General features: G+C 43.1%; 2 protein-coding genes across 2 annotated transcripts; one reads left to right on the plus strand and one right to left on the minus strand.

Annotated features, from left to right (window-relative positions):
- Positions 1-757: 757 nt before the first annotated feature.
- On the minus strand, positions 758-7,372 carry LOC114432270 (telomerase reverse transcriptase-like). Its single transcript, XM_028400170.1, is given in 13 exon segments — positions 758-875; positions 1,017-1,153; positions 1,519-1,580; positions 1,582-1,840; positions 1,920-1,991; positions 2,122-2,229; positions 2,319-2,404; positions 2,488-2,541; positions 2,543-2,629; positions 2,688-2,787; positions 2,789-2,808; positions 2,882-3,049; positions 7,280-7,372. Coding segments are annotated over 13 exon segments (1,350 nt in total). The 3' UTR covers positions 758-771.
- A 2,791-nt stretch (positions 7,373-10,163) lies between these two features.
- Positions 10,164-14,678, plus strand: LOC114432272 (sodium-dependent neutral amino acid transporter B(0)AT1-like). The gene is made up of 12 exons (XM_028400174.1): positions 10,164-10,317; positions 11,023-11,163; positions 11,289-11,426; positions 11,854-12,035; positions 12,115-12,225; positions 12,305-12,417; positions 12,499-12,627; positions 12,703-12,853; positions 12,998-13,202; positions 13,291-13,450; positions 13,535-13,697; positions 14,457-14,678. The coding sequence occupies exons 1-12, from the start codon at positions 10,176-10,178 to the stop codon at positions 14,676-14,678; spliced, it is 1,857 nt and encodes a 618-aa protein (XP_028255975.1). The 5' UTR covers positions 10,164-10,175.
- Positions 14,679-14,888: the final 210 nt, after the last annotated feature.

Here is a 14,888-nt window from a genome sequence, read left to right on the forward strand (position 1 = left end):
ACTGACACACGATTTTCTCTTGATTCTGATGTTTACATTAAAAGAATAATTAATGGGAAAACACACAGGAACCACTGTTTCCTTGGTAACAGAACTGTATTTACAGTCAATTGTATGCATGTATGTACTTTGTGAAGTGAATTACAATATAATATCCTGAAACACAAACTATGTTTTGATTTATATTACTGTACATGACATGATGCAATTTTAAACACATCACTTTGTTAAAAAAAAACTTGTCTTCTTGGTGTAATGGCTAACATTATCGCTGTGTTCATTTTTTACATTGATTATTGTCCAGGTGACGTCATGTCTTCTTGGTGGAAACCTACCATGAAGAGTAAATCAAAGTCCAGAAAGACAGGCGGCTGTGGGATGACACCGACTCCATCACAGTAGCTGGATGAGTTTCAATTATCCATCTTCATTGATTGGGTTGTTGTTGGTTTACAAGATGTGTTTATGACTGGGCTTTATCACTTAAGTGTTTTATATCAGAGGACTAAGGACTGTTTTTCTCAGGTAGTTTTGCTCACAATGTATGTTTGGATACAGCCCATGTAATTGCCTTGGCACACTGACAAATCAGATAAATCTACATGCCTCATTTTAACACAGTGAGTCTCTGGGATATTGAGATATTAGCCAACTCTTCAATGCTTACATTTCACAGGGACGTGACTTTAAAATATGTATCCATATCTTTCAGCTTTCCATATCTTACATGTTTCTTTAGCTGTGTTGAGAACTGTCACTGCTAGTTGTACATTACATCTGGATTTCCATGAAGTCCACTGGGGTCCTGCTGTTAGTGGCCTGTCGGACTCTGGCCAGTCTGAGATCTCCCAGGCGCCGCTCCAGACTGCGCTTCCCTGTCAAAAAGGATGTGAGAGAGTAAGATCATGTTTTTGTCCTTCTTGTAAAATTCTTCCACCTGACCTGTACCATATGATGAAGAGGCAATAAAACCTGTACACATGAAAAATCACGGATCTAATGTAGATGTGACTGACTGGAAATGTTGCCTTTGTTGCTGTGCCTGATGAGGGTATTGGCATAGTGGGCCATGTCCCATATCATCTGCAAGAAGTAGACAGGGTTCTTAGCAACCGTCTGACCAAAGGGCAAACTCTGTGCACACACATGGAACCTAACGAGAAAAACAAAAAACAGAGTGACAAAAGAGAACACAGATATAACACATTGACATTCTAAGATAAAAGGCAGCGCAATTATTTCTCAGCTCACTGCAACTATCGATTGACAACAATCCCTGAGCTTATTTTAATCAGAGTATTATCTTTACAAACCCATTTATTAAGTCGAGGTCAGTGAGCAAACGCAGAAGTGGAAGTGAATTATGTTTGCAGTTTCTGATTTGTTTATTACTCATGTTTTTCAAAATGGCAAGTGCAAATAAATTGCTTACAATGTCCCTTGTATGTATTCAGTTTAATTTATGGCAAATGTATAAAGGTCTCTAACTTGGATTTTTCTAGGGGAAAAGCATACTACCTGAATGCATGCAGCAGCACCAGCTTTTAAAAGTTCTTGTAGACAGATTCAAGGGAATTGGTCTAAGAAGAAAAGATCTATTACATGGTGGTGCAAAGACATTAAGTCAAATTTATGACACACATTTTATATTTATATTTTATGTTTATATTTTTACTGATCATTTACAGCCAACAGCAGTCCACACCAGGGGAAAAGACAACGAGGGGGCAGCAATCGAATGCTGGGACAAGAGTCCATGTTTTCTGACACTTGAAAGTTAACCGCAACTTTTTGTGGGTTGACCACCAGACCATACTGTGGTACTCCTGCTAGCAGCACACTGCAAATAATGTACACGTCAGATTAAATGTCAATCAACATATTTTTTACAAACTTGACTTGATGTGTTTGTGTCCTACTTGAGAAAACTTAGTGCTTTGTGTTGGTCTGGAGTGATTAACAAGAAGTCATCAACCAGCCTCATCAAACATCTACACGGTAGAATCAAACAAAAATCTGTTACAGTAAAGAGTGAAGATGTACAGCTACAGAAAGACTGCCCTCTACTGCTGCCATTGTGCTATTACATCTACACAAACTGATGTTGACTGAGGTGCCTGCTGTCCCCTGACTTTGAAGAGGACTTTTTCCATGTGACCATAGCAGAGGCAGCAGAGCAGACTGGATACAACTGATCCCTGAGGAATCCCTCTACATTGATAGTAGGTCCTGCAACACAAAAGACCAAACTGTACTAGCCAAACTGTATCTATAATAATGCTCACATTACTTTTATTGTATGTATGCAATTAGCTTACTTCTTCCCATACTGGACAACACTGCTGGTTAACATTTGGGTAAAGAACTGTAAAGCCTCTCTGCCGTGTAGATCTGAGCAGAAAAACTGTGACAACGAAACACAGTAAAATGTGTAAATTAACAATTTTCTTAACCCTAAATCAAACTAAATGAGGAAGTCAGGGACACCTGCTCAACCAGGATAGCGTGATGTACTTTGCCCATTTTTTGCAGTGACATTTTTCCTTTTTCACATCCCTTTCATGTTGGTGGATTCCATGTTGTCCTCCAGAAAATCTGCCTGTGTTGTCCAAAATTAGACTAACAGATACTGCCTACATATATGCTCACATGAGTATATCTGTTGGTATAATGGTACCTGTCTAAACAAAGCTCTTTTTCAGGCCTTCATGGGAATCTGACCAAATCTTGGCATAGCGTCGGATGCTGAAGAGTTCATTCTAGACAGGTGACAGAGCCTGGCCTATCATAGGGTCCACTCACAACCACCTTAAAACAGAGAGAAAATGTAGAGTTAATTCATCAAGGTGTAAATAAAAAAGACTTATTCTTCTCAATGCACCTTTACAAAGTAGAGGGGCTGTGGTTTTTCCTTCTGGGCTGGTGCAAAAGAACTCAACACTTTGTGAATATCTGTCATCCCCCACACAGTGGAGCCCAGGAGGGAGGGATTGGAGCACACTCAGGCACGCAGTATATCCAGTAAATCCCGGACACGCCTTTGGTAGAGCTGTAGAGGAGAAAATAGGTCTTCACAGACTCACAGCATTTAATGCTACACAAATCTGGTACAATAGGAAGTATGTGTACCCTTGTGTAGCGGCAATGTCCCAAAAAGAAATAAAAAAGCCACCTAGGCTGTGTGTGACAGGCTTTGTCTGACACCTGTCCACAGTTGTTGCTGCAAGAATCTAACAGGCGGCTCGGCTTTATTCATCTTTATTCATCATGCAAGTCCATTTCAGAAGTCTTTATAACAAAAAACACATGGTTGAAACACACAGTCAAAAACACATGGTTAGAACACACGGTCAAAAAGTTTTTGCCGTGATGACCACACAGCCTTCCAAAACCATCTAATTAAAAGTGCACCTGTGTGCTTTACCTAAATAAATTCAGCTCCACCCAAGGACAGACGGGGCGGCCGCCCACTGGTATTTTAAGATAATGCCAATTTGCATATAACTTAGGAAATATACTTATTCAAATGTATAAACCAAATTAAGGAGAAACACATAAAATAAATTATTCTCATTATGGCATCTACAGCCTGGATCATGTGGTATCTCTTCAATTCCTTTCAAGAACCTCTTCCTTGGACGCAGTGTCCTCTCAATGAAAATAGGACAGGTATCCAAGCAGGCACACACTAATCCCTAAACCATACATCACCAAAACTGACAGTTTGATGCTTCTTCAGGGTACATACCAGAGTGCCAACAGAGCTCCACTGTGGATTATTACTTTTACAGAGTGACTCTGGACACTACAACCTCCATAGCAGAGTCTGGAGGGATACACTGGCCCATGGTAGTCTGTTAGCTGCCTGGACATTCATCTGTGCCTGCTACATACGAGGAATCAGCACTTCTGGAAAGGTTTAGTGAACCTACTTTCAAACAAGCATTACCCAATCACATCTATTGTCTTATATGTTTGTATCTCTTGTCACGACCTCAGGCAGTGTACGTCACAGCTATCCTGCCCTATATAGTGCTGGCCATATTCCTAATCCGAGGGCTGACTCTGAAGGGAGCCATGAATGGAGTGAAGTTTCACTTCACACAAAATGTGTGTTTAATTTATGACAATATATAAACATCACCCACCCACCTGTCCTGATATTTCCTCATTAGAAACATCAGGACACTATTGAATACATTTAACCTACCTGAGGACAGCATCACTGAAACCAACTATGATTCAGCCTATAAGCATCTGAACAGCACTTATCCTGATATTGTTCTTGGACTGGACATTCAAATTTGTGACATGCAGAAACTTCTTAATGAGGTGACTACTTTGCACGTCTATACCATGTTATGATGCTGTTTACTCTGATCTGTGTAAACATTGTGTTTCTTCAGGGAGTGGAGGGAACAGGTCTGGCCTTCATTGTGCTTACAGAGGCCATTACTGTGATGCTATAAAGGTGGTTACATAATTTAATCACAATCTTCTTGTGTGGCAGGTTTTATGAGGACATACAGTTCACGATTGGACATAAACCCTCCATCTTCTGGCAAGCTTCCTGGAGGTTCTTCAGTCCTGTAATCATTCTACACTCAACAAAAATATAAACGCAACACTTTTGTTTTTGCTCCCATGTTTCATGAGATGGACTTGAAGATATAAACTTCATTCCAGATACACAATATTACCATTCCTCTCAAACATTGTTCACAAATCTGTCTAAATGTGTGATAGTGAGCACTTCTGCTTTGCTGAGATAATCCATCCCACCTCACAGGTGTGCCACATCAAGATGCTGATCTGACATCATGATTAGTGCACAGGTGTACCTCAAACTGCCCACAATAAAAGGCCACCCTGAAATGTGCAGTTTTGTCTCACAGCAAAATGCCACAGATGCCACAAGCATTGAGGGAGCGTGCAATTGGCATGCTGACAGCAGGAATGTCAACCAGATCTGTTGCTCGTGCATTGAATGTTCATTTCTCCACCATAAGCCGTCTCCAAAGGCGTTTCAGAGAATATGGCAGTACATCCAACCGGCCTCACAACCGCAGACCACGAGTAACCACACCAGCCCAGGACCTCCACATCCAGCAGGTTCACCTCCGAGATCGTCTGAGACCAGCCACTCAGACAGCTGCTGAAACAATTGGTTTGCATAACCAAACAATTTCTGCACAAACTGTCAGAAACCGTCTCAGGGAAGCTCAACTGCATGCTCGTCGTCCTCATCGGGGTCTTAACCTGACTCCAGATCGTCGCCGTAACAGACTTGAGTGGGCAAATGCTCACATTCGATGGCGTCTAGCACGTTGGAGAGGTGTTCTCTTCATGGATGAATCTCGGTTTACATTGTTCAGGACAGATGGCAGACAGCGTGTGTGGCGTCGTGTGGGTGAGCGCTTTGCTGATGTCAATGTTGTGGATCGAGTGGCCCATGGTGGTGGTGGGGTCATGGTATGGGCAGGCATCTGTTATGGACGAAGAACACAGGTGCATTTTATTGATGGCATTTTGAATGCACAGAGATACCGTGATGAGATCCTGAGGCCCATTGTTGTGCCATACATCCATGAACATCACCTCATGTTTCAGCAAGATAATGCACGGCCCCATGTTGCAAGGATCTGTACACAATTCTTGGAAGCTGAAAATGTCCCAGTTTTTGCATGGCCAGCATACTCACCGGACATGTCACCCATTGAACATGTTTGGGATGTGCTTGACCGGCGTATACGACAGCGTGCACCAGTTCCCACTAATATCCAGCAACTTCGCACAGCCATTGAAGAGGAGTGGACCAACATTCCACAGGCCACAATAGACAATCTGATAAACTCTATGCGAAGAAGATGTGTTGCACTGCATGAGGCAAATGGTGGTCACACCAGATACTGACTGGTTCTGAGTCCCCAGACCGCCAATAAAGCAGAAACAAAATGCACATTTCAGGGCGGCCTTTTATTGTGGGCAGTTTAAGGTACACCTGTGCACTAATCATGATGTCAGATCAGCATCTTGATGTGGCACACCTGTGAGGTGGGATGGATTATCTCAGCAAAGCAGAAGTGCTCACTATCACACATTTAGACAGATTTGTGAACAATGTTTGAGAGGAATGGTAATATTGTGTATCTGGAATGAAGTTTAGATCTTCAAGTCCATCTCATGAAACATGGGAGCAAACACAAAAGTGTTGCGTTTATATTTTTGTTGAGTGTACTCCCTTTGGGAAGGTCCCTTAGGGAAATTTGGGAACCAGCAGCAATACAACACCGACAGTCAGAGCAAGAGTTATAAAATAGAAGAAAATAGAATATAGTGCAGTAAAAAAATAAAAGATAAGAGGAATTATGTACAAAAATTGCACAGCAGCATAAATGGTACAGATGGATTATTGCCCATATAAATTGCACGTGTGTTGTATCAGGCGGGCTGTACTCCTCCCTCCTTCTCCTCCTCCTGCCAAAAGCAGAGTTGTAAAGTTTAATGGATAGGGGGACAAAGGAGTCTCTGAGTCTGTTGGTCCTGCTCTTGGGGAGGAGCAGCCTGTGACTGTTCAGGCTCCTCTGAGCGCTGATGACAGTGTGCAGAGGATGACTGGCATCGTCCACGATAGCCAGAAGTTTTCTTAGTGTTCTCCTCTCTGCCACTGTCACCAGGGAGTCCAGCTTCATGCCGACCACAGAGCCGGCCCGCCTGATCAGTTTGTCCAGCCTGTTAGTACACCTTTTGTTTATGTTACCCCCCCAGCAGACAACAGCATAAAAAAAGTGTACTGGCCACCACAGACTGGTAGCACATCCAAAGGAGTTTCCGGCAGATGTTGAAGGCTCCCAGTCTTCGCAGGAAGTACAGATGGCTCTGGCCCTTCTTGTACAGGTGATCTGTACAGCATGTCCAGTCCAGCTTGTTGTCCAGCCGAAACCCGAGGTACTTGTAGTTGCCTACAATCTCTACCTCGTCGTCCCTGACGGTTACTGGACGTGGCTGTGGCCTGGACTTCCTGAAGTCGATGACCAGCTCCTTAGTCTTTGAGGTGTTAAGCTGGAGATGGTTCACCTGACTCCAGGTGACAAAGTCGCTGACTACACTCCTGTACTCATCCTCTCCATCATCCCTGATACACCCCATGATGGCTGTGTCATCTGCAAACTTCTGGATGTGACACAGTTCTGAGTTGTAGCAGAAGTCTGAGGTGTAAAGGGTGAAGAGGAGGGGGGACCAGCATTGTCTCCTGGGGAGCTCCGGTGCTACTGATTACAGTGTCTGATGTGGTGTCCTTTAGCCTGACGTACTGCGGTCTCTCCATGAGGTAGTCAGCAATCCAGAACACCAAGTAGTGGTCCACTAACATCTCCCTCAGTTTGTCCAGTAGCAGCAGGGGCTGGGTGGTGTTGAAGGCACTTGAGAAGTCCAAGAAAAGAATCCTCACTGTGCCCCTCCCTTTGTCCAGATGTGCTTGAACACAGTGTAGGAGGTAGAGAATTGCGTCCTCCACACCCACACCTGCCCGGTAGGCAAACTGTAGGGGGTCCTGAGCCTGATGCACTTGGGGCTTGAGGAGGTCGAGGATGAGCCGCTCTATTGTCTTCATCAGCTGTGATGTGTGCCACCGGTCTGTAGTCGTTCAGCTCCTGAGGGCAGTTTCTCTTTGGAACTGGAACAACACTGTTATGTGGGGTGTAGATTTTAACAGGACCCAGGTGCAGTGAAAAGTAAAGTTCAACAAATGGAAGCTTTATTTAAAGCTAAAACAACAAAACCAGTCCAGAGGAGCAGGTGAACTTAAGGAGGGCTACTAAAAACAGAGCCAGTAAATGCAAAAATCAAAGTACCAAAAACCAAAGAAAAGATCAAAACACAAACCAAACCTGAGAAAGACAGGAAAACACAGAGGGAAGAGGACGACGACAAGACGGTGGACGGTAGGTAATCACAAGGGATTCACATGAGAAGAAGACAAAGGGGAAACACAGGGCTTAAATAGGGAAGAGACAGCACAGGTGAAAACAATTAGGGAGGAGCTGGCAATCAGGGAGGAGGAACAGAAGGAGAGAGGGAAGGACTGAGGAGGAGCAGAGAAAGAGGAAAAACACTGAAGACTAAATAACAAAATAAACAATATGATAACATGACAAAGAGCAAAACCCAGGCTCATGACAAACACAGGATTGTTTTCCACAGGGTAGGCACTCTCCCCAGACTGAGACTGAGGTTGAAGACATGCTGGAGTGGTTCCCCCAGTTCAGCAGCGCAGGTCGTCAGCAGACGAGAAGGCACCCTGTTGGGGCCCACCGAAGCCTCCTCAGTTCTCTCCTCACCTGGTCTGCTGAGATGGATGGATGTTGAGATGGGGGGGGGGGGGGGTGAAGGATGTTGAAATGGGGAAGGGGTGATAGGTGGGGAGAGGGCTGCACAGGGGGTGGAGTCAGGGGGGTCATACACTGCAGTGAGGAGGGAGGGACAGTGGGCTGGTCAAAGCGGTTGAAGAAGTTGTTCAGCCTGTTTGCTTCCTCCACTGTCCCCCCCTGCTGTTGTGGCCTTTGATCTGTAGCCTGTGATGGTGTTGACACCATCCCAGACCTCCTTCATGTGTCTCTCACTCAGTTTCTTGAGCAACAGTCAAAAGTCAACAGGATAAATTGTTAGATTGCACGAGGAGCTGTGCAGACTGGGTGTCTATATCACTGTGATAAACACATAAATATATATAATTCCTGTATATAACATGAAAAAGTCTTTCTAGATGTTTATCATTTTACCCTAACCCTATGATATGAAGTTCTCAGTCCCCTTCTCTTCATTGATTGAACACCACCACCAGGGATCATTGCTGACAAGGACAATAAAGCCAGGCATCTATCCATTAGGCCCCGTTCACACTGGAGAAAGTCATTCCAGCTAGAGTAGGATTGAGCCCAGACAGCCTTTAAGCTGGATGCGTTCAGACCTATTTTCAAATCTGGCTAGCACACACTTGTGTCCGCACTCAATCCGGCTTCATCCAGCATGTTTGCTGTCCTCCAAACCACTAGGTGGCGCCTCGTAATATACACAGTCTGTTCACGCCGCGGTAGGACCGTGTGTGCGCATGCGTCATGCGTTTTTTTTGTCTTGTGTCACGCCCTGTGAACCGAAAGTAGCACATCGCTAACCAGAAGTAGCATGTCGCTAAAAACACATCTGGATTGATCTGGATGCGGCCCAATCCTGCTTAAGCCACATTTTTTTCCCCAGTGTGAACGGGTATTAGACATACGGCATGGGCTTAAGCTAAACACAGCAGGCAGCAAGCCAGGGATGATATTAGGCTTGTGCAAAATTGTATCGTGTGTAATTAATCGTCAGAAAAACTGTCACCGATTAATATTTGCCACTTATCGATTGCTGTGATTACTGCCTCGTCATGATGATGCATTTTTGTGTGCGACTACTCCCACCATCACCCACAAGCATGCACATGTGAGCCCACAATAACAATTATGGTGGAAGGCATTGGTATTCAGTAAAAATGATGCGGAGCAGCACGTTCCTAACAGTGGTTCAACGTCTGTCACGATAAGCCGGAGTACAAAGAAAGCCGAAGAAAGCCGAAAAAAGAGCAACGAGGCCACAACGCCGGCTACAGCTGCCGCGCATGCATAGGCGACATGCATTAGGTGTGAAGCGTGGAGCATTGGTTGTTGCCATAGTAACTGGATGTTTGTTGTTATCAAAGTTATAAACTCCGACTGGAGAAGCTGCCTCCCGATCTTTATTTACGGACTCCACTCCAAGATAGGAAAACATTACAACAGAGAAGTCTCCTCCAGCAGATATTGGAAAGAATTCCACTCAGCCGAGAATCCGCGGTACGTTTAGTCGTTGTGCTCATTACGACCAAAGTAAGCGCTGAAAGAACGTAAGGCAGGTTAATTTGCACACACATACATTTAAATGTGGAATTGTTCGGTTTGTTGTAATGTTTTTTTCTGCTGCTGTTCTACAGTAAAATATGCACTACTGTGTGACATATTCCAGTCACACTCTGAACAGTTCACCGATTGCTTACAGTTGCGATTGATGCCAGGCATCACTGGAGACTTGTTTTTTTGTTTCTTTTTTTGCACAGTGATTAGGCTGAGAACTGGATTTTTGCCACATTTTGCAAGCTGAAAATGGGTCAAACAAAGGACTCGGGGTCGGAGGAGAGACCTAAATGGGACAACAAGGCTCAGTATCTGCTAACATGCATTGGCTTTGCAGTGGGACTTGGAAATGTGTGGCGGTTTCCCTATCTATGCCAAATCTATGGAGGAGGTGAGATGCTATTTTGTTGTTTTTTTCCTTTTTTTAAAATTAAAATGCAATTTTAAGTATTTAACCCCTCATATCAATTTTATCCCATCTTGAAGTGCTTTAATCTTTTCAGGTTTTCTTTTTTCTCCAGTTTAACAATATATTAACAAACGAACTATAGGCCAGTCACTGCCTTATCTATGTTTGACTGATCATTAGAAACATTAGGAATTTTTCCTACACAATACCCATACTTTCTCTGTTTACTTCCTCATACCTCCCAGTAAGATTATGTTGTCCAGAGGGGAGACTAACGAAGAGTAAATCTGGACAATTGTAAACAGACACGGCGTGCGGGGGCATGTGGGGGGGCAATCAGAAATAATAAACAAAGGTTGCTATAGCTGCACTTCAAAGCAACAAGCGTTGCTATGGCTACACTACAAACACAATAGTTGCTATAGCTGCACTACAACTGCGCATGCTCCGCAGTTGCATCATTCATTTATACATCTAACAGTCATGAACAACTATTACGGACAAACACAGTACCTTAAACTTCCCACACCCACATCAGGAAATAAAGTTTTCTACTGGAAAATCCTACACAGATTTTACCTAATTATAAAACTAAATTTAAAACTACACCAGTCTGCAAAGCCTGATGATCAACACAATCTAATCTCTAACTTGATTTCTAACAAATGAGACCAATGTTTGCTTCAGGTGCATTCCTCATCCCATACCTGATCGCCTTGGTGTTTGAGGGCCTCCCCCTGCTCTACCTGGAGCTGGCTATAGGACAGCGGCTCCGCATGGGCAGCATTGGTGTCTGGAATTCAATCACTCCATTGCTGGGAGGTCTCGGTGGGTAACCTGAAAATATTAGTAAACTAGAGTTATTATGTGCATATTCCTCTGAATGACTCAAATAAGAAAGAACGCATCTATTTACAGTTGGATCTACACCTGTTAATACTTTCTGTTTGTAGGTATTGCATCCTCTATAGTTTCATTCCTTATCAGTATTTTCTACAATACCATCTTGGCCTGGGTACTGTGGTACTTCTTTCACTCTTTCCAAAACCCCTTACCATGGAGCCAGTGCCCACTCAATGATAACCTCACAGGTAAGGGGAAAAACATTTATGATCACACATTGTGCTTACTAAATAATGGTGACAGTTACAACTGAAATATTGTCCGATCAGTCCAAGTCCAATATTGAGCTGTTCAGGTAAGAGTAACTTTTCCAAAATAAAAGTTTTATTACCAAGACTACTATCAAAATCTATGTGGACTTTCAGATCAGATTTAATGAGAAAACTACTTAAACGTTTTATGGCACAAAGGGATATTGCACCACAAGACAAAGCGCATACTTTATTTTCAAGGTAGATTTACCTGTCCGATAGCAGAATGGGAAACATTCCCAACTTTGTTTTGGGTAATAAAAATGAGATCCACCACATCTCCCTGCAAAGCAAGGGGTGTGATGATGTAATGCTTTTCAAAAACAAAAAAACAAGTTTTTATATTAAGCCCCTGTATTTTAAGGCTACAATGTTGAGTGTGAGAAGAGTACTCCAGTGAATTACTTCTGGTATCGTGAGACCCTAAACATCACACCTGACATCGAGACCAGCGGCTCCCTGCAGTGGTGGATGGTCATCTGTCTGGCCAGCTCCTGGTGTGTGGTCTACATCTGTTTCATCAAAGGCATTGAATCCATGGGGAAGGTCTGTGCACCTGCTAGAAAACATTCATTTACTGGTTTAAAATCAACCACTGTATTATATAAAGCCGTCTTCTTCTCAGGCTGTGTATGTGACCGCCACCTTTCCCTACCTGGTGCTGACCATTTTCCTGATCCGTGCCATCTTCCTGCCTGGAGCTACTGATGGACTGGTGTACCTCTTCACTCCTGATGTGAGCGACTTTTGCTAAGACAGCTTGTATTGTCAATCCCAAACAAAGCCCATGATCTGAAATGCTCTGCATGTTTCAGTGGGAGACTCTGAAAAACCCACAGGTGTGGCTGGATGCTGCCACCCAGATCTTCTTCTCTCTTTCTGTGGCATTTGGAGGTCTCATAGCGTTCTCCAGCTATAATGCAGAAAGGTGAGACCTGAAACTCCACACCTCCCCCCTTTATTAAAGCCAGAGTATAACAAATCTGTCTTTTTTTCCTTGATCTGTTAGAAACAACTGTGAGAGGGATGCTCTTCTTGTAGGAATAATAAACAGTGCCACATCTCTCTACGCCTCCATCTCCATTTTCTGCATCCTAGGATTTAAAGCTACCACTGGCTACAACGCCTGTCTAAAAGAGTAGGTATGATGCCTGTTTAAAGAATTATTTTGAAACTTTCTCCGTTGACCTCATTTCTTTACTCCCCTCTGCAGAAACATCATGTTCCTGACAAACTACTTTTCAGATCAGAACATAACAGTGGAGAACTACAAACAGTGGTTTGATCATCTAAATGAGACATTTCCAGATAAAGTTTTCAGTTTGAACCTGAGGGAGTGTGACCTACAGACATTTCTTGACCAGGTACTGTAACTTTGAGAACTCATCCTATCTTTGAAGATGCATTCCTTCACTCTGAATCTGATTGTCTATCATCTCTCCCTTCCTTTTATTCATCAAATGGTCGTGTCCAGTTTCTTATCATACTTTCATTTTTTCCTCACCCAGAGCGCTTCAGGTACTGGCCTGGCTTTTATTGTGTTCACTGAAGCAGTGATAGAGATGCCGGCCTCGCAGGTATGGGCCATACTGTTCTTTGTCATGCTCTTCAGCTTGGGTCTGTCCTCAATGTTTGGCAACATAGAAGGTGTCCTCACACTCATCAACGACCTCAAATTTGTGCCCAGGTGGATCCCTAATGAACTTGTAACAGGTACCAACACATAAGCTGAAATCTGTTCCCTAATAAAAAAGGACAGGTGTGTTTCTGATCATTTTTTTCTCCCCAATTATTTTCTTAGCGATCCTGTGCCTTATATCATTCTTGGTGGCCCTCATCTTCACCCTGGGTTCAGGGAATTACTGGGTGGAGGTCTTTAACAGCTACGTGGGCTCTGTGCCTCTGCTCATCATCGCGTTTTTTGAGATTATTGCAGTCATTTACATCCGTGGAATGAAAACGTAATGTTTTATCATTTACTTTTTTTTTTTTAGATTGAGACCTTATTTTGATCCCACTGTTGAACATTTTTTGTCTTTTGACAGTTTCAGTGAGGACATTTACTTCATGACTGGACGCAGGCCTAACATCTTTTGGAAAGCATGCTGGATGGTGATTAGCCCTGTAATGCTTCTGGTAGTGTTGGTTGCATACGTGATCATCCAGGCACAGACGCACCCCACCTATCATACATGGAACCCAGATTATGTAAGCAAATCAACCCCACCAGCACCACCGACACCACATTAACCTAGATAATCCTCATCTATATAATAGGATTATTGATAGCATCTGTACTTAAGTATTGCTGGGTAACTGTACTTTTATAAGGTAAAAAGTGCCAAGCTTCAGTACTTCCTCCACCACCGCAGCCTGGACAGGCCATCGCTCTATGACAGGCCTCCCAGAGTGTAAAGCAATGAAGACAACTTCCCCACTACACTACCATAAAACTAGTTATTGTTGCTTATCAGACTAGAAAAGGTTATAGAGCCATCTCATGTGGTCAACCCATAGGAAAAATGGGAAAAGGTTTAGTGGAGATTAATATAACATTGGGTTCAAATGGCCTTAAACCTGGTTAGGAATCATTCATTTTTTGTTGACTAATGAGAAGTTCACGCATGAAAGACTGGTAAGTAATAAACGTAACAAAACTTACAAATGATTAGAAATGGGTTAAAAAGCAAATAGCAATATTTGGTTTGATTACATTCTGCCAGGATACACTGCTGGATATGAAATCAAACTGAAGAAAACAAGAGACACATTTTTACTAAGGTCTCAAGTGTAGACCAAAAACCACAGCAATCTCACCTTAACCCTTTTCTAGTTGTGTGCCTGTTTTATGTAGCACCGGCTCCTGCATAACATCCTGAAGTCTCCATTCTTCAGAGGTGAAAGGTAACTGGTATGAAAAGTAACTGAATGGTATAATCTGAACACAAATCCTGTCTGTGTCTGTAGGAACGAAACCCCCAGACTCAAGTGAAGCCATATCCAGACTGGGTGTTCGCCATCATCCTCCTGCTTTGTGTTGTGCCTGTGATTTCCATCCCTCTGGTGGCTTTCTACAAACTGATCTGTAGAGTTAGAAACCCTAGTGCAACAGCGGTTTTTAGGCTGACACATAGGAACAGAAGCAGCAAAGACATGGAGAGTTATAATGCTACTATGACCTTGACCTGAGACTGTGGAACTTTCATCTAACATGTAATCACTTAAAACTGACACACAATTTTCTCTTGATTCTGATGTTTACATTAAAAGAATAATTAATGGGAAAACACACAGGAACCACTGTTTCCTTGGTAACAACTATATTTACAGTCAATTGTATGTATGTATGTACTTTGTGAAGTGAATTACAATATAATATCCTGAAACACAAACTATGTT

Source organism: Parambassis ranga, chromosome 2, assembly GCF_900634625.1.
Source record: "Parambassis ranga chromosome 2, fParRan2.1, whole genome shotgun sequence".
Classification (NCBI taxonomy): Eukaryota; Metazoa; Chordata; class Actinopteri; family Ambassidae; genus Parambassis; species Parambassis ranga.